The sequence below is a fragment of the Mesocricetus auratus genome, unplaced genomic scaffold (assembly GCF_017639785.1).
Source record: "Mesocricetus auratus isolate SY011 unplaced genomic scaffold, BCM_Maur_2.0 Super-Scaffold_100011, whole genome shotgun sequence".
Classification (NCBI taxonomy): Eukaryota; Metazoa; Chordata; class Mammalia; order Rodentia; family Cricetidae; genus Mesocricetus; species Mesocricetus auratus.
This window is the reverse complement of record NW_024429195.1, coordinates 2,754,065-2,774,226: the sequence shown is the minus strand read 5'-3', so window position 1 is coordinate 2,774,226 and position 20,162 is coordinate 2,754,065. Positions and strand designations below refer to the sequence as shown.

The 20,162-nt window shown below is 43.2% G+C and overlaps 1 protein-coding gene across 1 annotated transcript; it reads right to left on the bottom strand.

Annotated features, from left to right (window-relative positions):
• Window positions 1-1,382: 1,382 nt before the first annotated feature.
• Slc33a1 (solute carrier family 33 member 1) lies at window positions 1,383-19,987 on the bottom strand. The gene is made up of 6 exons (XM_005077931.4): window positions 18,760-19,987; window positions 13,054-13,244; window positions 7,801-7,985; window positions 7,116-7,233; window positions 3,648-3,863; window positions 1,383-2,444 (listed from the first exon to the last, which is right to left on the bottom strand). Exons 1-6 carry the CDS (start codon window positions 19,535-19,537, stop codon window positions 2,277-2,279), a joined length of 1,656 nt encoding a protein of 551 aa, XP_005077988.1. The 5' UTR covers window positions 19,538-19,987; the 3' UTR covers window positions 1,383-2,276.
• Between the last annotated feature and the right edge of the window lie 175 nt (window positions 19,988-20,162).

Below are 20,162 nucleotides of genomic sequence, written 5' to 3'. Positions count from 1 at the left end.
GTTCTGATGGCTCTGAGTAGGCTGGAGACAACCCTCCGGCAGATGACTTCGGCGAATCAGCTCAACTTTATTCCAGAGCACAGGGAATGTATGGGAATGGGAGCCTGGGAAAACCCCAACTGCATTAAGTGGCACACGGCTATTATGAGGCGTTGATGTGGCAGCTGGGTCCTATAACAAGTCTTCGTCACCACATGTGCAGCAGGGGAAAGGCTTCTCATAGAACTGTGTCAAGGGTCACGCTGAGGATAAATCAGGCATCCAGGCATAGAGACAGCTTTAATATAATGTCAGTCTTCCTGGCCCAGGAGCATTCTCCTGATGACCGCAGGTAGAGGACAGGCAGTCTCTCCAGGGGTGGGGGTAGGGTATCCTGATGCCAAGCTTTGGAGAAAGCTTCCAGACCACGACAGACTGCAATCTCTGCCCAGCATGGTCTTCACCAGCTGCCGTTCTAATTTATTTCTTGCCTGTTACTCTCTTTTACATGCCTGTAATCCCAGTATTTGGGAGGTCAAAGCAGGAGGACTAAGGCAAATTTGAGGTCATCCTAGGCTACATAGCAGACACTATTTCAAAAAAGATCCAAGGGCTAGGGTTATAGTTTAGGGGAGAGAGCAACTCCTTGGCCTTCTTTCATCAAAAGTTATTAACTTAGGCTGGGCAGTGGTGGCGCACGCCTTTAATCCCAGCATTTGGGAGGTAGAGGCCAGTGGATGTCTTGTGAGTTTGAGGCCAGCCCGGTCTACAAAGAGAGCTCTGGGACAGTCAAGCTACACAAAGAAACCGTGCCTCGAAAAACAAATCAAAACAAAAAATGATCACATTCAATTCATACTTGAAATTTTACACAGACACTCTGGACTTGATCCAACAGTAAATACTAAAAAACTATGTGTTTTTAAGAAATAGAAATAACTGGGGACTGGAGAGAGCATTGATTACTCTTCCAGAGGTCCTGAGTTTAATTCCTAGGAACCTCGTGGTGGCTCACAACCATCTATAATGAGATCTGGTGCCATCTTCCAGCATGTAGGTATATATGCAGGCAGAACACTGTATACATAATAAATAAATCTTTAAGAAAAAGAACCAGATATACCATTCCTGATTTGGCATAAGTAATTATGAGAATATTTTCACAAATAAGGCACTTAGTTAAGGCCTTTAATCCCAACACTCAGGAGGCAGAGGCAGGCAGATCTCTGTGAGTTCAAGGCCAGCCTGGTCTACAGAGTGAGTTCCAGGACAGTCTCCATAGCTCTAGAGAAAACCTGTCTCGAAAAACCAAAACGATAAACAATAATAATCACCCACAGAGTGATGTAATTTATCAATGGCATAAAAATCTCTCTTTAAACCAGTAGCTCTAAGATTTATGGTGTTAGTTAATTGAAATTTTATTTAATTGTAAGTTTACATTCTCTTCTCACGGTAATTAAAAAGCTACAGTAAGAATGACATTTAGGTTTTATTTTTACAAGTCAGCCATAAACACACAAACCACAAACTTGATCCCCCTCATTAGTTGTCTATGTGCCATGACACACTTGTGACAAAAACCATACCATAAACCTAGGGGCAAGAGTTAACAAGAAACCAAAATAGCGTCCCCAAAAGTGAGGAATAGGGAAATCAATAAATTAAAAACCATAGCTTTCATTTATAAAAAAATAGTTTGAACAATCTTCTTATAAATCTTTCATGCTTACAAAAGCAAAAATTACATTTAAAATAGTTATTTTTAACAGATTCATTTGTACAATGTGGTTATGGTCAGAAAAACAACTCAATGTTTTTAATAGTCTACATTTTCTTTGCATCGGAGTCCACATAAATTCTTACAAATTTACAATTTAAAGTGAGAATTAACATAAGGTCAAACTAGCTAATTAGTACCTGGATATTAAGGTTTGTCCCACTTGATACATTGTACCAAAATGTTAAATACAACTCAACAGCAGGTACTAACACAATACTTGGCAGCATGGTAACCACCCATTCCACCACAGCTTACAATATGCTTTGGTCAGTACATTAACAGAAATCAAGTAATACAACCAAAAGAGTTGTTTCCTGGCCTTAAGTAAACATCAAATACAATGATAAGGCAAGGAAAAATATGATCAAACATACAAAGAAATTTCTATTTTTCAACTATTTGACATTTTAAATTAAAATTAAACAACATTTTATACGCCTACACACTGATTATCATAGCTTTATCAATAAAACTAAACTATGATTACCTTCTAGAATGTCCACTGATGTTGGCATTAGTTGTTCCTCTTGCACTTCCATGAAGATGGTCCTTCGTCCTGTAGCTTTTTAAGTTTTGGACCAAGAAAGAACCACCAGCCAAATCCAATGAAAACACAGATAATGGATTCCACGTAATAGCCGTCCAGGGCTGTCACACATGAGCCGCCAAGCTTTTTGCAAAGCTATAAAAACAAAATTGCAACAAATATTCTATAACTTTTTCCTTTTTTCCCCCCTTGTTTGCTTTATAGAGACAGGTTCTAAGATAACCTAGACTAGCTTTGAAGTACGTACTTGAGGATACCCTCAACGTCTGACTCTCTTCCTTACAACTCAACTGCTGGGATTACAGGCATACATCACTGAGCTTGGTTTTGTGTGTAAAACCCAGAACTTTGTGCATGCTAGGCAAATGAGCTGTATCTTGGACCCATATTCTGTGATTTCATTATAGAAGTATTCAATAATTAATGTTTCTACTTTGTAACTAAGGAGACTAATAAAATACACTTTTTGAGAAAAAGACTTCAATATTTCACTTATTTCAAATGGTAGGCTATATTGATGTCTGTTTGTTTCTTTGGTTTTAAAGACGGTTGGACTTACGTGAAAAACAGACTGGCCTCAAATTCACAATTCTCCCACCTCAGGCTCCCAAGTTCTGGGATTATAAGCATATGCCACGGTGTCTGTCTATGTTCATGAAATTGATTTCTTCAATGCTACTAGTAGAATTAAAAACAACTTTGAGCACTTACTGCAAACCATAGTGATAAAAATGGAATTTTCATATTTGAAAATGTGGCCGGGCGGTAATCCCAGCACTCAAGAGGCAGAGGCAGGCGAATCTCTGTGAGTTTGAGACCAACCTGGTCTACAAGAGCTAGTTCCAGAGAAATCCTGCCTTGAAACCTGCCCCCCCCCGCGCTAAAGAAAATGTGAAGACATTACCAACAAAATTAATTTGGCCTATCTGAGACAATTGTGGTCTCATTATGATGTAGCCTCGGCTGTTCTGGAACTCCCTATGTAGACCAGGCTGGCCTGGAGCTCATGGAGACCTGCGTGTCTCTGCCTGATCACGGCTGGTCCATGAGTAATATTACTTTGAGGTAATTTACCAATGAAACACTCAGCATTCAGCTTCACCTACAGTTGCTGTGTGTGAAGAGCCAGGATTCCCTTTCTTAGCACTGTAAACGTTAGCTATGATTTTTGCATTTCTGAGCAGTTCAGCAACCCTCAGTATGGGGGAGACTGCTCTTTGGCTGAGAAGGAAGCACCTTTACCTAAGTTAGTCTTACAGATACAAATTTATAACTACTCTTAATTATGACAGAGCTAAAAAAAATCCATTTTCATGCTAGAAATTAAGACACACTTACTTCGATAGCATCAGGTGTTCGACAATTCTGGTTTGACGCTCCTACACACTCCTTCACTGTGAGGGGATCCACGAGCCAAAGCGCTACTGTAGACGGCCAGTTTCCTCCCAGGTTAGAAACAGTGTTTAAGAGCGTCATGTACGTTCCTCCAATAAGAGGGTCACTGACCTTGGCATTGAAAGCCATTATCGACACGTACATGCTGTACAGCGTGACCTATAAAAGAAGGGGACACTGGAATGGTGGAAGGAGGTTTTCTTGTCTGCGTGTGTCTGCAGGTGTGTGTGCGCGTGTGTCTGCGTGTGTGTGTGTGTGTGTGTGTGTGTGTGTGTGTGTGTGTGTAGGGTATTTGGCATTGAGCATGGGACACAGGCGGGAAGCATAAACTATGCAGTCCTGTTTTCTGACTTCTATGGTCAGACTCGTAAAACTATGCCTTGTATTAGGAATATCAAAATCATAAAACTTAAAATTAATTTTCATAATGTTTACTGAATTCAATTCAACCAAAATTTATGGAGTACACACTATATAAGCCATACTTTAAGAACATGATGGCATAAAGATGAATTTAAAAATTACTACTATTCCCTTGAATATATTATACACTGGAGAAACAGGAAATAAAGGCTTAAGATAAAACATACTAGAAGTGCACACACTGTGCTCCTAGGACAAAGATAAAAGACTCATTCTGCATTTACAGGCAAAGGGGACCAAGGGGAAGTGACAGGAAAGGCGGCATTGCGGGACGTATAAAACACAGTTCTCACTGGTCCTGCACCTAAGTGTGTCACATGTGCGCACCTAAGTGTATCATATATGTGCACCTAAATGTATAATATGTGTGCACCTAAGTGTGTCACATGTGCGCACCTAAGTGTATCATATATGTGCACCTAAATGTATCATATGTGTGCACCTAAATGTGTCACATGTGTGCACCTAAATGTATCATGTGTGCACCTAAATGTATCATATGTGTGCACCTAAATGTATCATGTGTGCACCTAAATGTATCACATGTGTGCACCTAAATGTATCACATATGTGCACCTAAATGTATCATATGTGTGCACCTAAATGTATCATATGTGTGCACCTAAATGTATCATATATGTGCACCTAAATGTATAATATGTGTGCACCTAAATGTATCATATGTGTGCACCTAAATGTATCATGTGTGCACCTAAATGTATCATATGTGTGCACCTAAATGTATCATATGTGTGCACCTAAATATATCATATATGTGCACCTAAATGTATCATATATGCATATATACACTTATACATCCATATTACTGAAGTAAACAACAAAATATGGATATGTAGCATACTCCAAAAATTTTGATAAATGATGTTGAAGAATATCATCTCAAAATTTGTAAAACAAATTAGAGAGAGACAGGGAAAAAAAGCCTCAGGTGATAAAAACTGAGAGACAGGAATGGAAACACACATCTTTAATCCTAGCACCTGGGAGGCAGAGGCAGGATGATTTCAAGTTTAAGGCTGGTCTGGGACAAACAGTCTCAAACATAACCAAAAAGGGGCAAAAATTAATTAACCCTTCATTAGAAAGGTAGAAATTATTTCCAAAACAATATTCCTCTGAGGAGTGCTCCATGAAGTGTTTATAAAAATGGGATTCCAAAGTGGGTATGAGGGGCTGGGGCAGCTAAGCGTGGAGAAAAGTCACATTGCACGGAAGGCAGTAAGTCCCACGAAACTGAGCAGCTGCCTTTCACAGTGGGCTCGCTGATGCCCTTACTACATGAACTGCACTAACGGCAAAAACTTTGGTTTGACTGACTCAATTACACTCAGCACTCAGGACAGCTGCTGTCACGGAACACCAGGTCATTAACACATCAGAAATGATGACGTAGCCGGGCGGTATGGCACACGCCTTTAATCCCAGCACTCGGGAGGCAGAGGCAGGTGGATCTCTATGAGTTCGAGGCCAGGCTGGACCAATAGCCTCCAAAACAATACAGAGAAACCCTGTCTCATAAAAACCAAAAAAAAAAAAAAAAAAAGAAATGATGACGCTGCTGCCATATATCACACATCATTCCTCATGTCTAAGAGGCATTGAATCTTTTTCTCCCTTAAAGTCTGACTGTACTTTAAGAAGTTCTCCTAGAAAAATCAAAATCCACATAGATAAGCCTTTGGACTATAATAATGTAGTCCATATACTTCTTTCCCTAGGTACACATTGAGACTACTGACTGGATCAAATGCTTCTTTTTAATTTCCATTTTGTACCTAGTATTAACTCTGTGCAAAACAGAAATATGTATTTGACATACTGGTCCCAATAATTTTACAAACATATAGTTGGTAAGATATGATCCACTGTGAAAGTCTTTATTGATTGACTGACTGACTGGTTTTGTTTTGTTTTTTTGAGACAGAGTCTCATGTAGTTAGGCTAGTCTCCAATTCACTACATCACCAAGACTGCCCGTGAACTCCAGATCTTTCTGTCTCCACCTCTAAAATGCTGGGATTACAGGTGTGGCATTGCCATACCTAGACTCTAAATTATTTAATGGTATGGGGCGAGGACGGGGACTGTTGAGACTGTCCAAGTTTCAGTCAAAAATCAAGAAGTTATTATATATCTTACTTTCAAAAGTTTTTTTAATACAAACTGTAAGTCAAAGACTACTTAAATCCAGTATCCCTCCCTCTATCCTAAGAAAAGATAAGTTGATTACGCCTACTGTCCCAGCATGGGGAAGACTGAGATGAGGCAGGAAAGTCAATGGGAGTTCCGGTTGCAGACCAATGTGAGCTACACGGTGAGTTTAAACCTAGGCTTGGTCATATGGGCAGACCCTATCTCAAAACAAAGCAAACACAAACACTTTCCCCTACATCTAAGAATGGACCACGGTATACAGAGTAAGGGTCAACTTAGTCAGCACTGTAATAAATTCTGAAATATAATAAATTCTTGATAAAGGAACAATTTAAAGAAAAATGAATAGATAAACAAACTCCTTTGCATGACTAACACTAAGTTGAAAGACATTAGACTAGAGAGGCCCATATCAAATTATTTCATTGTTAATCTTAACGGGGAAACCTTGAACTTCATTGAAGTAGCTATGAAATTTTTCTCTCAGGAACTGGAAAATGGCTCAGTATGTAAGAAAACTTCCTCTACAACTATGAGGACTTGAGTTCAGATGCTCATGCGTGAATGAGTGAGTGCCTGTAACGCCAGCTTCTGGAGCAGAAAAAGGCAGATCACCAGTCACCTCGCCAAAATGGCAAGCTTCCAGTTTAGTGAGAAACCCTGTTTCAAGGCAACACAGAGAATGATAGAGTAAGACAACCAATATCCTGCTCTGGCCTTTACACGTGTGCCCAAGGGCCCAGCCACTTACATAATCATTTGCATACCACACACACACCATCATTTCACTCAACAGTTTACCTCTTAGCTCACCTGATGTAATGCATAACTCAGCAGCACTATGATATAGTAATATATGGGGAATCCTCCTTGATGCTCTACTTTAGGAGTCCACCAAACAAGTAGGGCATATTCTAATCCAAGCAATAATCTACAAAAGAAAGAAACATGAGTTGACATCCATTGTACATGAAAAAGTAATCTGTCTTAAAAATGGTTGGGGCAGCCAAGTGTTGGTGGCTCACGCCTTTAATCCCAGCACTCAGGAGGCAGAGGCAGGAGGATCTCTGTGAGTTCGAGGTCAACCTGGTCTACAGAGCCAGTTCCAGGACAGCCTCCAAACAATACAGAGAAACCCTGTCTCGAACAACCAAAGAAATAAAAATAAATAAAATGGCTGGAGCAGGAGACAGAGGCAAATGGATCTCTGAGCTTCAGGTCAGCCTGGTCTACACAGTAAATTCCATAACAGCCAGGGCTACACAAACAGTGAGACATTGCTCAAAACAACAACTAAATAAAGTAAAATGCTGCCACGCCCCCAATAACAAAAGGACATGCTAGAAGGCTAGAAAGAGAAAAAGTGGATCTATCTAGTGACACCGACACTGGAGCCGCGCCATGCCTCCCTCCCTGGTCCCTCCCTCCCGCACGCTCTCCTCTGCGCTGCACAACCCCGGGCACAACACCTCTGCTGTGTGTCAGGCTCTGTCATTACCTGTAGGGCATGGCTTTGTAGAATATGTTCAGTGGCTGGGGACCCGCGGTGTACTTGCTGATGATCAGCGGCAGGATTATCTGCAGAGGCACCATGGGGACAGCAAGCAAGGCCAGGTGCTCCTTAGGCACCCCCTCTTCTACCAGTTTCAAGCCTGTCACGGCGTCTGCTGCTGAAAAGCCAATCTGCAACATACGGACAGGAGAGGGTTAGCTTCCGACACACGAGAGGCCCATGTCAGAACACACGCAAGTCCTGTAAAACCTTCAGTCTCATCAGTGACCCTGTCAGTCACAAGTGCACAGCTGACAAGTTATAGAAGGTATATTTTGCACTATGGTTTACTAGTTCTATATAGTGAAAGCGATTGAAAATGCAATAGTGGTAGAACTGCAGATAGTTCTAATTACAACTAATTTCCATGTTGAAAAAGTTCAATCCAGGCCTTTAATCCCAGCCTTTATGAGGCAGCAGCAGCAGGCGGCAGACTGCTATGAGCCATCCTAGTCTATACAGTAAGTTTCAGGACAGTCCGGGCTACACAGTGAGACTCTGTTATTCAAAGAAGGAAAACCCCGTTGGCTGAAGTGGCATGCCTTTAGGTATAGCTGGAGAGATGGCACTGGCTGCTCTTCCAGAGGACCTTGGTTCAATTCCCAGCACCCACATGTGGTTCACAATCACCACCATCGCTAGTCCCAGGGGATCTGATGCCCACTTCTGACCTCCAGGAATACATGTGGTGTACAGACACACACGCAGGCAAAACACCCACACACATAAAAGAAAAACACAAAGATTAATTATAATTAGTGCATAATTCTCATTTGCATTATATTCCCTCTGTATGACTCAGATATGTAAAATAACTAAACATTTACTCTTAAAAGATTTATGGTAGGGATATTTGTAATATACATAGCTAACAAAATAATATGTTCAGTGTGTGTGACATACACAAGCACACACATATTTTTTTCCAAGACAAGGGTTTCTCTGTGTAGCTTTGGAACCCATCCTGGCACTCGCTCTGTAAACTAGGCTGGTCTCAAATTCACAGAGATCCGCCTGCCTCTACCTCCCAAGTGCTGGGATTAAAGGCGTGCGCCACCAACGCCCGGCCAATACCTTTTACAATTTAAAGATCAACACAACTTTGGATAGTCAAATAGGCAGAAACAACATGAAAGATGTTCTACTTCCTTAACATCTAGTAAATGCAAATTATAGACATAACAAGGTGCCCCCCATACTCGACAGAATTGTAAAAATTAAGTTAAGTGTTTTCAAGGATGGGAAACAATCAGCTCACACTGTTGGAAGTGAGAGAGCTGGAACTGGGGACAGAAAGGGAAAACTAACAGGAAAGGAGAAGAAGCCCCTTACTCCAGCACAGGGCGGGGCACAGTGGCGCCAGCCTTTAACCCAAGGGAGGCAGAGAGAGCTGGGAATCTGTGAGTTTGAGGCCAATGGGTCTACACAGGGAGTTCTACCTCAGTCAGAAATACATAGTGAGATCCTAGCAGAAAAACAAGACATTCGGCACAAGAACTGATCTGGAAGCCCCCCACCCCAGGACTGGGTCTCACAGTATCAGACAGTGCTGTTTAAACTGCCAGCTGTCCTACCTCACTGTAAAGTCTATGAACCACAACAGGAACTGGACTGGAAAGATATCTGAAATGGCGCAATGGTGACACTTTCATTTAGCGAGTAATAAACAGTATCTAATCAGACTTAGGGCTCACTCAACAGTGGGAAATACACGCCTAGTACTATAAACCTAGACAGCTATCTGTGAGTGGAGAGATCACAGAGCTGAGACCTGAGAGGAAAACAGATCACTGCCATTTTCCTAAATCAGAGCATTTTCTCTAACTACATTCTGAATACGGCTCCTTAAACCCATAGTAAGTTTCTGTTTGCAACAGACGGAGACTAAAGAGAGCTCCACGACTAGTCAGAAACGCAGAGAGCAACTGAACGTGTGGTGTCCAACCCCAACTGACACATCTTACTTACCAGGAAGGCTCAGGGGAAGCTGAGGAAGAGGAGGTGGAAAGAGCAGAACACTCGAAACAACAGAGCATCTGCTGTGAAAGCCTCTTAGGTACGACAGGGGAGCTGTTAAAACATAGTTGCCTAGGAGCTGGAGAGATGGCTCACTGGTTAAGAGCACTGACTGCTCGTCCAGAGGACCTGGTTTCAATTCCCAGCACCCACATGGCGGCTCACAATTGTCTGTATTTCCATTTCCAGGGGATCCGACAGCCAAGCAAAACACCAATGCACATAAATAAAAATAAGTAAAATTTACAAAATGAGAAAAATACAGCTGCCTAAATAGGACCAGTATAATAACAACACAACTTAACCTGATAGCATAGACAAGGGAAATTCCACAAGATTCCACTCCTAGATGAAGAGCCACAGGTAGTCAATGACTGTTGAGAGAGGGAGAATTAGTCTCCTCCCAGTACAACTTCCCACAGAGGTTGTCTAATCCTAAGAGGTCAGCCCTGGACACACAAACACACAAGTAAAGCTTTTAAAAGGGCTCAGTGGATTATATATGCACATATATGCATATGCACATACAGTAACAAAGAAGATATCATGAAGCCAGGAGGTGCTGACTCACACTTTCAATCCCAGCACTCAGGAGGCGGAGGCAGAGGCAGGTTGATCTCTGTGAGTCTGAGGCCAGCCTGGTCTACTACAGAGTGAGATGCAGGACAGCCAGGGCTACACAACACAGTGAAACCTTTTCTCGAAAAGAAGTAGGAAGGAAAGAAGGAAGAAGATGATGATGAAGAATCCTGAATTTGGAACGTGGGAGGCTTTGGAGAAGGGAGACAGTGCGGGAATGAGGGAGAGTCGGTGCTCACTTTTGAAGTTCTCAAAAGACAGTATTAACTAAGAGGGAGAAAAGGAATTGCTATGCAATTAACATTTGCTGTAAAGACTCCCTATACAGAGAAATCCTTTTTAGGTAATGATTTTAAAGTAAGAATGTCAAGATACAATGAGCCATGCATAATGACTAATCTGTAACACCTTGCAGTACAGTCCCACTCATTTCCCAGACACTTGCTGGCAATCCCAAAAGACTACTAACTTTTCTTTACTGTAACAGCATCTTAACCCCCCTGCAAATCTTGTGACTAAGTTGTTACCTTATGAGCTTTATTCCCATCCAATGCATCTCAGGTATCAGCCTATGATCTCATTTCCCTAAGCTCCTCCAATTTTCCAACTGTTTTACACTGATTCGCCCTGAAAACAGAATTTCTTTCCCGGCTTCACCCGAGTAGACAGGACTCTGAAAAGAAACTGCTCAGGCCCTACAGGTCTCTCTGGCCCTACCTCACTGTCCTAGCAGAGCAACTATTTTAAAAAGCTGCCTAGACGTACATATTATGTAATTTCTATAACCTGGTAATAAGAATATATGCTCACAAAAAAATCACCTACATGAATATTTACAGAAGTACTATTCACAGTAAACCACAGTCACCTACACAGCTCTTGAAAAATAAACACTGGCATATTCATACATGGAATTTAGAGTAACGGAATGAACAAACTACCACTATAAATCTTAACATAAGATATACGGGATGCACACTACAGACCTAACCCTTGGGAGACGGAGGAAGGGAGTTGCACATTCAGCATTCAGCTTGGAAGAAGACTAAGCTGTTAAGAGCCCTGGCTGCTCTTCCAGAGGACCTGGGTTCAGTTCCCAGCACCCATGTGGCAGTTCACAGCCATCTGTAACTTAAGTTCCAGGGGATCCAACTCCCTCTTCTGGCCTCCACAGGCACTGCATACATGTGTACATATATACATTCAAACAAAACACCCATACACATATAAAAATAAATAAATGTTTTAAAAACTATTCAACATCATTATTAGCTACATACTAAGTTTAAAGTCGGCCACTGGACTATATAATATTGTCTCACTAAAAAACCCATAGTAAATTTATATACTGTGACTATTAATGTAGCTATTGAAATACTGAGTGATATAGGGATATGTCTGGAATAAGACAAAAAGAATTATAAAATTATACACAATATGATTCAATTCTACTTTTGAACTGTTGTGTAAACATATATATAAGGTATGTATATATACTGATACATGCACACATACAATAGAGAAAAGGAGCTCAAAAAAAAAAACCAGCACACCAAAGGCAGAGGCAGGAAGATCTCTGTGAGTTCAAGGTCAGCCTGGCCTACACAGTGAGTTCTACGCAAGCAAGGGCTGTAGGCTGAGACCCAATCTCAAAAACAATAGAAAACAAAGGAACAAGCCAAAAAGTGTTCATTTCTAAATGACGTGACTGAATATAATTTATCATTCCTGAGTCTTTCTTCTAACTACTTCTCCATCATTAAAGAGGAGCAACTCATTAAAATGAAAGCAATGAAGCTACAGGATTTACTCTAGACAGCTGTAGAGTGTTCATGTAGATGGATTTTAAAAATTACTGTAAAAGTCTAGACTCTGGGAATATGGTACAGTCTATTATAGCAAAATATACTTACCTTGCTTCTGGCATAATATCTTTAAAAGTTTTAGGGCTACAAAACTGAGACCTACCCTGAATTGATCTTCCTGCCTCAACCTCCCCCATACTGGGACCACAGGCATTAGCCACATCTGGCTAAGTAAAGACTTGCGGGGAGGGGCGGTGTGTGTGGTCCTGGCTGTCCTGGAACTTGCTCTGTAGACCAGGCTGTCTTGAACTCAAAGATCTGTCAGCTTCTGCCTCGTGAGTGCTGGGATTAAAGGTGTGGGCCACCACCACCTGACTAAGCAAAGACATCTTAATGAAGCAATTCCATTTGTGGATTTCCTTTCAGTATTTAAAAAAAACAGTATATTTTTAAATACTCATACACTTCCTTATTTTTGTAAGCCACATTCACCCTGAATGACTTTACTACCACAATGCTAAGGGCACGCTCCTTATAGCAGTAGAAAGCTGTTGTCACTTCAAGGTGTTCATTCTCATCCAACCATTACTACTGTAACAGTATTTTCACATGGGTGTAACTTCAAGCTTCCAAGACATACAGCTTACTGAGAAGTGATATCTGATCATCACTTTAAAAATGTACTTAATAGGCAGGAAATATTGCTTTCCATTGTTAAATCCTATGGTACTAGAAGGGGACTTATGAAAAGACATTGAAAGTATTCCATGATAATGATAAATTTGTTTTAAAATCTTACCTTTGAAGTCAGAATCAGAAGGCAAAATGCCAGAACTGCTGGCATTTTTACGATTGCAAACAGTAGCTTGTAAGTATCTGTGATCCCTTGTGTCTCTTCTTTTACTACTGACACTTCTTTGTTTTCTTTTTTCAGAAGAGCTACTAATGTCGTTGTTATTAAAAATACAGTTCCCCAGAAAAAAAGAAAATCTGAAATTCAGAATGTTTTAGTCTATAATTAATTTTTGAAATGTAACTTCATTGGTACTAAATAAAATACAACTTTCCTTAAGCAAAATACATTAAATTTTATGCTGTAAACTTTGAGTCATAGCAGATAAATGAAATAGTTCTGACTCTATAGACAAATAGGCAAAACTGACTGATACTTACCTTGAGGGGTGGGTTACAGATGTAATTAAATTTTTTTAGGTAGAGGAAAGAAATTGTTTTCACATCACATAAGGTTCATTAGTTATACTTCTATACCCAAGTATCTCCTGTGCTAAACTGTGGCAATTTAGATGATAAGGAGTGCATGATTGAACAAGCACGGTGGTGCATGCCTGTACTCCCAGCACTCAGGAGGCTGACACAAGAGTGTTTGAGGCTAGCTTGGGCTACAAAGTTAATTCAAGGCCAGCCAAGCAAGACTGCCTCAAAAAAGAAAAGTAGCCAGGTGTGCTGAAACATCCCTGTAATGCTAGCACTTGGGACGCAGAGTCAGAAGAATCAACAGTTGAGGTCATCCTTCATTAAACAGTGAGTTTGAAGCCAACCCCATATATGTAGCCCTGCTTTTAAATAAAAAAGCTAAACACTTCATACCAAACCAACCACGTGATTATTTGCTTCAAAATCTCCTTCCCGAAGTGAGTGTGTGTGCGTGTGCGTGTGCGTGTGTGTGTGCGCGCGCGCACGCGCGCGCGCGTGTGTGTGTGTCAGAATGCAGGTGCAGGTTCATGCAGAGGTCAGAACAGCCCTGGGGAAGGGAGGGTGTCTGTTTCCACAGTAGATTGAATGGATTGAACTCAGATGGTTAGTCTTGCACAGTTAGTACCTACTGAGCTCTCTTTGCCAGCTCATAATGTAAATTTTTTTTTATTTCTAAACTTTTGATCATGTTTAATCTCTTTAATAAAGATTAACCTCTTTGCAGTATCTGTAGATGACAGATGTAGACATGATAAGCTGTCTGGACTGTTTCACGGAAAGAGCTTTTAACAAACGTATGGGTTAGAGAGAATCATCTACAAGAATCCTCATTATGCACAGGCCAGAATAGAGCACATATCACACGATATAAATATATGAAGCATTTTTACACAAGTCCCCTCTGTATGATAAACTGCCAAGTGCTGTCTGAGCTCACCAAGAACCTGGCTTTAGAGTTGCCCCTTGGCTCAGACCCGAACACATTTGTCTCAAAGTGTTCCCAGTACTCACTCCTGGTGGCCTGTAAGTCCAGCTCCAGTGTGCCTCTGGCCTCCAAGTACACTTGCACTCACGTGTATACTCACCCACCCTCACGTACACAAATGAAAATAAAAAAATATTGAATCTTAAAAGGAGACAAATGATGATGTGTTTAGAGTTTCACTTACGGCAGTATTTTCATTAAGAAAGTTTTTGGGGGGTGCCTTAATAAAGGCTGCCCACAGGAATTCCAATTAAAAGTTTTTGGTAGGAATTAAATGACCAGGTCTATATAGAAAAACCCTGTCTCCAAAAATAAAAACAAAACAGAAAACAAACAAAAAAGAATTAAATGAAAAGTATGGAGTCTTCAGTTACACTTTAGGTTAAGAGCCTCACTTCTCAAGGAAAGTGCTTTGCAATCTTAGCGATTTTAACAAAAACAAATCTGCACCTAGAATTTGAATCCCTTTATGGCAATGTCAACAGATGGGTGTTGTATGCACAGGAAAGACTGTTGCTGACTTCTGGAGCTTGGAGGGAAAAACAACAGCATGAAGAACAGGAAGCAGCCGCATGGGACCCTCACAGAGCCAGAAAAAAGTGCAGTGGGGACGAAAGCCAGCAGCTCAGAAAGAAAGGCTTAACCTCGGCTGCAGCACAGCCACCAAACACACTGACTGCGACTGTTGGTATCTACATCACTTCCCGAGTACAGTGTACACAGAGTACCAATCACTGTGAGAGTATACCATCAGCTCTCCAACATGACCACGATGGCAGAGCTGACGTCCACCCTTCACAAACATGACTTTTAACTGAATATTCTAAAGTGCCTACAAGAGCTTGCCTAATGCCTCCATGAATGCAGGTTTCAAAATGTGTAGCAATTTACCACTGGTGAGTAAAAATATAAAGGCTGGTCAGGCAATGGTGGTGCATGCCTTTGGTCCCAGCACTCTGGAGGTAGAGGCAGGTGTATCTAGTTTGAGGCTAGCCTGGACTAAAGAGCAAGTTCAAGGACAGCCAGTGCTATGCAGAGAAAGAAAACATTTACAGACACACATACACTTCATAAGGAGAAGAGCAGTACAACTCATTGGAAGCTCAGGGTCAGAGACCTGCCAAGACGGTTCAGCCACTCCACAAAGCTGTCTTCTGACCTCCACAGACACATGGACGTAAGTGTGCACGCGCACATACACACACATAAATAAACAATGTATCAACCCCAAAGATTTTTAGAATTAGTCTTACATATCTTAATATGTGGTGTCACTGTGGAGCTCACGGTGTAATTTTACAGTGACTGGCACTTCATGCTATGGATATTCTCCAACACCAATCTTACAGGGTGACAGCTTCTTAGGGATATTGTGACCAGGCAAGGTAGCACACACCTTTAATCCTGACACGTGGGAGGCAGAGGCCAAGGCAGGCGGGTCTTTCTGGGTTTGAGGCCAGCCTGGTCTACACAGTGACCAGAGTAGCCAGGACTGCCTAAGACTATCCCAAAAATCAAAATTAAAACACATCAGATTAAATATTCCTTTATAACTCATATTATTCTGTAAACCTAACTTATGAAACTCTCACAGTAAAGTGAAAAACACCAAGAATACCAAATGCTGGCAAGCATGGAGAGAAAAATGAGTTATTCATTAGAGGCATACTTCTTTTAAAAACAAATTTAAAAGTCATGTAGGGGAGGGAGAGGTGGCTCAGCAGTTAGGAGCACTGGCTGCTCTTCCAGAGGACCCCACATCTGGTCCTCAGAACCCACATGGTGGCTCAGCCTCAGTCAGTTAAAAAATTAAACTTTGTGAGGAGGCCTGGGCAACCTATGGGGCCCTGGGCAGTAGATCAGTGTTTATCCCTGGAATACAAATGGACTTCGTGTGTCCATAACACAAAGAGGGATGCTCTCGCAGCCTGGACTCTTAGGGGAGTGCCTGGACCCTGCCCTGAGTGAAATGACAGACTCTGGATATCCCCTATGTGGAAGGAAGTGGGGATAGGGTGGGAGGCTGGGAGGGATGGTGGGGGGTGTAGGAGGAGGGGAGGGAGAGGGAACTGGGATTGACATGTGAAGCAAGCTATTTAAAATTAAATAAAAAAATAAAAAAATTAAAACTTTATCCTATCATTTCTGCGAACCAGGAAATCTAAAAGTGGGTGAGTTTTCAGATATATGGAGACACAGTGCTGTATTTGTCTGAAAAACAACAAAAGCAGCCTCATCAGCACATACAGAGATCTTAAGGTTTTCCTTGAGGTTTTTTCTAACTTCCTACCAATGATAGGCAAAATATTAGATTAAGTAAGAGCCATGGAACATCTAACCTCCAAGTTCATGTCTCTAATTAGCAGCTTGACAGCAGTTTCCTCAGCATAAAAATGAAGAAACAAATGGATCTTTTTTGTGTGTGTGTCCTTGTGAATTTCTTACCCCTTGCTGCTTAAAGGGTCTCTCTTTGTCTGTGAGGGTTCTTGAAAAACAATGGGTATAAGAAAAGAAAAAGCCTACTTCTGAGTTTGGGACTGTCCTGAAGCTGTGAAAAAGCCAGTCAGGGGAACCAAGGTTTTGTTTCCTCAAGATTTTATCTCATCCCATCGTTCCTGTTCTCAGTGTGTTCTGTAGATTGCTGTTTCTAAATGTCCAAACTGTTCTTTCCCGGAATATTCCTTCTACAGTACCTGTAATTAATCACAGAAATAAAAAATTAAAGGTTTCTTTACTTTCATGAGTAAAATTAGTGTTTCGCCTGTATGTGAATGCACTTTGTGTTTCTGGTGTCCGTGGAAGCCACAATAGGGTACTGGATTCCCTGAAACTAGAGTTACAAAGGGTTAAAAGCTGCTACATGAGTACTAGGAACCAAACTCAGGACCCCTGCAAAAACAAGAGTTCTTAATCAGAGTCATCTCTCAAGCCCTTGGCTTTTCTGTTTTTAAGTTATGGATTCTAATACGGAGGTTTTCTAGATAGTGTGTATTTATCTCTTTATCTACCTAGGCAATGGTATTTCATATGATTCCATGTTTTTTGTTTTTGCTGTGTAACAGTCCTGGCTGGACTGGAACTCACTTGGTAGACTAGGCTGGCCTTGAACTCACTGAGACCTGCCTCCATGAGTGCTGGGGTTATTAAAGGCATGCACTACCACCACCTGGCTGACCCCATCTTCTTTAAATTCCTCAAAACCATTAGCTAGTTAAACTGGTCACGGTGGTGCATGATTTAAGTATGTGGATCCTGAGAAGGATGGAAGTTTGATACCAGTCCAGACTCCTTTAAAAAACTAAGGACTAGACAAAGGTCAATTGCCCTAGCACTGAGAGGGCTGGAAAAGGAAAAAAAAATCCCACTGGTTAATGGGATAGGGACTTACCACAGTTTGCCTTTCACGCAGGAGTGCTGGGTTCATTTCCCAGCACCAGGGGCACACAAATAGAAACAGAATCCATAGACTATAGTTTCACTATTACCAAGTTACAGAGACCTCAAAACTAGTTAATGTGACATGTGTAGGCATTAAAATCTAAAACTCTTCAACCCAAAATGTTTAAACAAAATCAAAAGTCCACTAGAGACAGGAAAGTCAAACGCTAAAGCAAGCCATTTTAGAATCTTCTGGAAAACAAAGTTCACATTCCAGCAATTCAAACAGCTATTCAAAAAACAGCATCCGGCCTAAGAAAAGAACCAACCATGAATAATGGCACCTGCTATCTCTACCACAGTCAATGGCTGGCTGTTCTGGGCCGTTCCAGTGTTCATCTCCATGGTTCCTACTTGGCAGGCACTCTGATTTGCAGGAGGCCCTGTCGCTTAGCCAACTTAAGAATGCTCACACTAGCTCCCCTTGCCACTCAGCAGACTGCTGGATGAGGGCTACTTGTGAAACGAAGGTGGAAATAGATCAGAAGGGGCCAGAAATCTCAATCCACAAACACACAAAAGAAAAAAATGGGACCCGTGCTTAAAGTGTGAATATTTTTAAACTGTGCACCTGTACATCAGGCAAACGCCCACGGATCTTGAACTCAGAATGCTGTTTGAAGGAAGAGGGAGGGAGGAGGAGGGAGGGATGTGTTATGGAAGAGGGCGTGAAGTACATATATGCATGTGTGAAAAACCTCATCATGAGCGCCAATACTGCGCTAATTTTTAAAGGGAAATGAAGCAAAATATCCTGCGCATCATTAAAAAGAAATTAAATGCAGCCAAAAGAGAGATCCCATCAAAAGTTCCGTCGTGATCGCAAAATAAACTTAGCAGTACTGTATTAACATTAAGGTACACTACCTGAAAGGGTGACGATTCCCCTGGGCTGAGGCTGAAACCGCAAATACTTGTTACAAAAGTCAGCCGACTCAAGAGCCAAAAACAAAACATTGCCCAGGAAGTAGCCCGCCGTCTGGCCCACAGAATTGCAGGTGGAAGCGTAGCCCACATTTTCCCGGGACAGCATCGTTAACGCCCAACCGTCCACGGCGATGTCCTGCGTGGCGGCCAGGAATTCAAACAAGAAGAAGGTCACCGTGAGGGCGACCACGTCGGGGGCCCCGCCGTCCGTATTTCCGAGCAGACGGTCCACCTGGGTGGACAGGTAGATCATGAAGACCCCCAGGATGTACTGGGTCGGGACCAGCCAGGACTTGCGGCGGCCGAAGCTCTTCAAGTAGACGGCGTCCACCAACGGTGCCCAGAGCAGCTTCAGACTGAAGGGCCAGAAGACGAAACTGAAGAAAGCCTGGTCCGTGTAGCTGACGTTCTTGCTCTGCAGGATGAGCGGGATGCTCCCCGCCAGGCCCAGGGGGATGCCCTGCAGCACGTAGAGGAAGAGCAGCAGCAGGATGCTGCCCAGCTCGGCCCTGTAGCTCCGCGGGGCTTTGGGGGAGTAGTCGCTCGGGCCCGCGTCCCCTAGGAGGGCTTCTCGGTCCCCTTCCCCGCCCACCGCGTCCGCGTGGCCGTCATCCCAGGCGCCGGGCGGCAGCGGGCCGCTCTTCATGTCCAGAGCGTGGCTGAACATGCCCGTCCGCCGCTGCCGACTGCTGTCCTTGTGAGACACGGTCGGGGACATAGCAGGAGGCGGCGACGCGGAGCAGCAGATGTCTTAGTCCCGGCTCCCGGGCAGCCGCTCCGGACGGGGCTCTCGACCGCTCACCGCCAGCAGGGCGCACGCGACGGGGAGGAGGAGGACGAGACCGGTCGCGGTTGTGCAGCAGCAGCAGCAGCAGCAACACCGAGCCAGATCCCCAGCCGGAGGCCCAGGCCGAGCCTGGGTCGCTGCCCCCGGAGAAGCGACTCGGGGGGGAGCTGGCAGGAGCGTCCCCCCGCGCCGGGATCGAGGCCGGCGGAGCGGGCCGTGGCGCTGCGAGGGTGGACTGGGGGGGAGGCCGCCGCGCAAAGTGCAGCGGGACCGGAGCGCACGCCCGCCCGCCCGGTGCCCCGGTGCCCGCCGGAGGGCTCTCCTGTCACCGCAGCCGGCACCCGAGCGACACACGGGATGACTTCCTGCCTGGCGCTTCGGGAAGTGGTGCGCTTCCCAAAGACGTCCCCTGCCCGCCTCCCGGACCGCGCCGACCAATCAGGAACCCGCTCCGGGGGCGGCGGCGTGGGCGGCGCCAACCACGTGCGGCCGGGAACCAAGCATTCCCTGGATTCTGACTCCGAGGGAGGGATGACGCCCGCGGACCGTGCGTCCC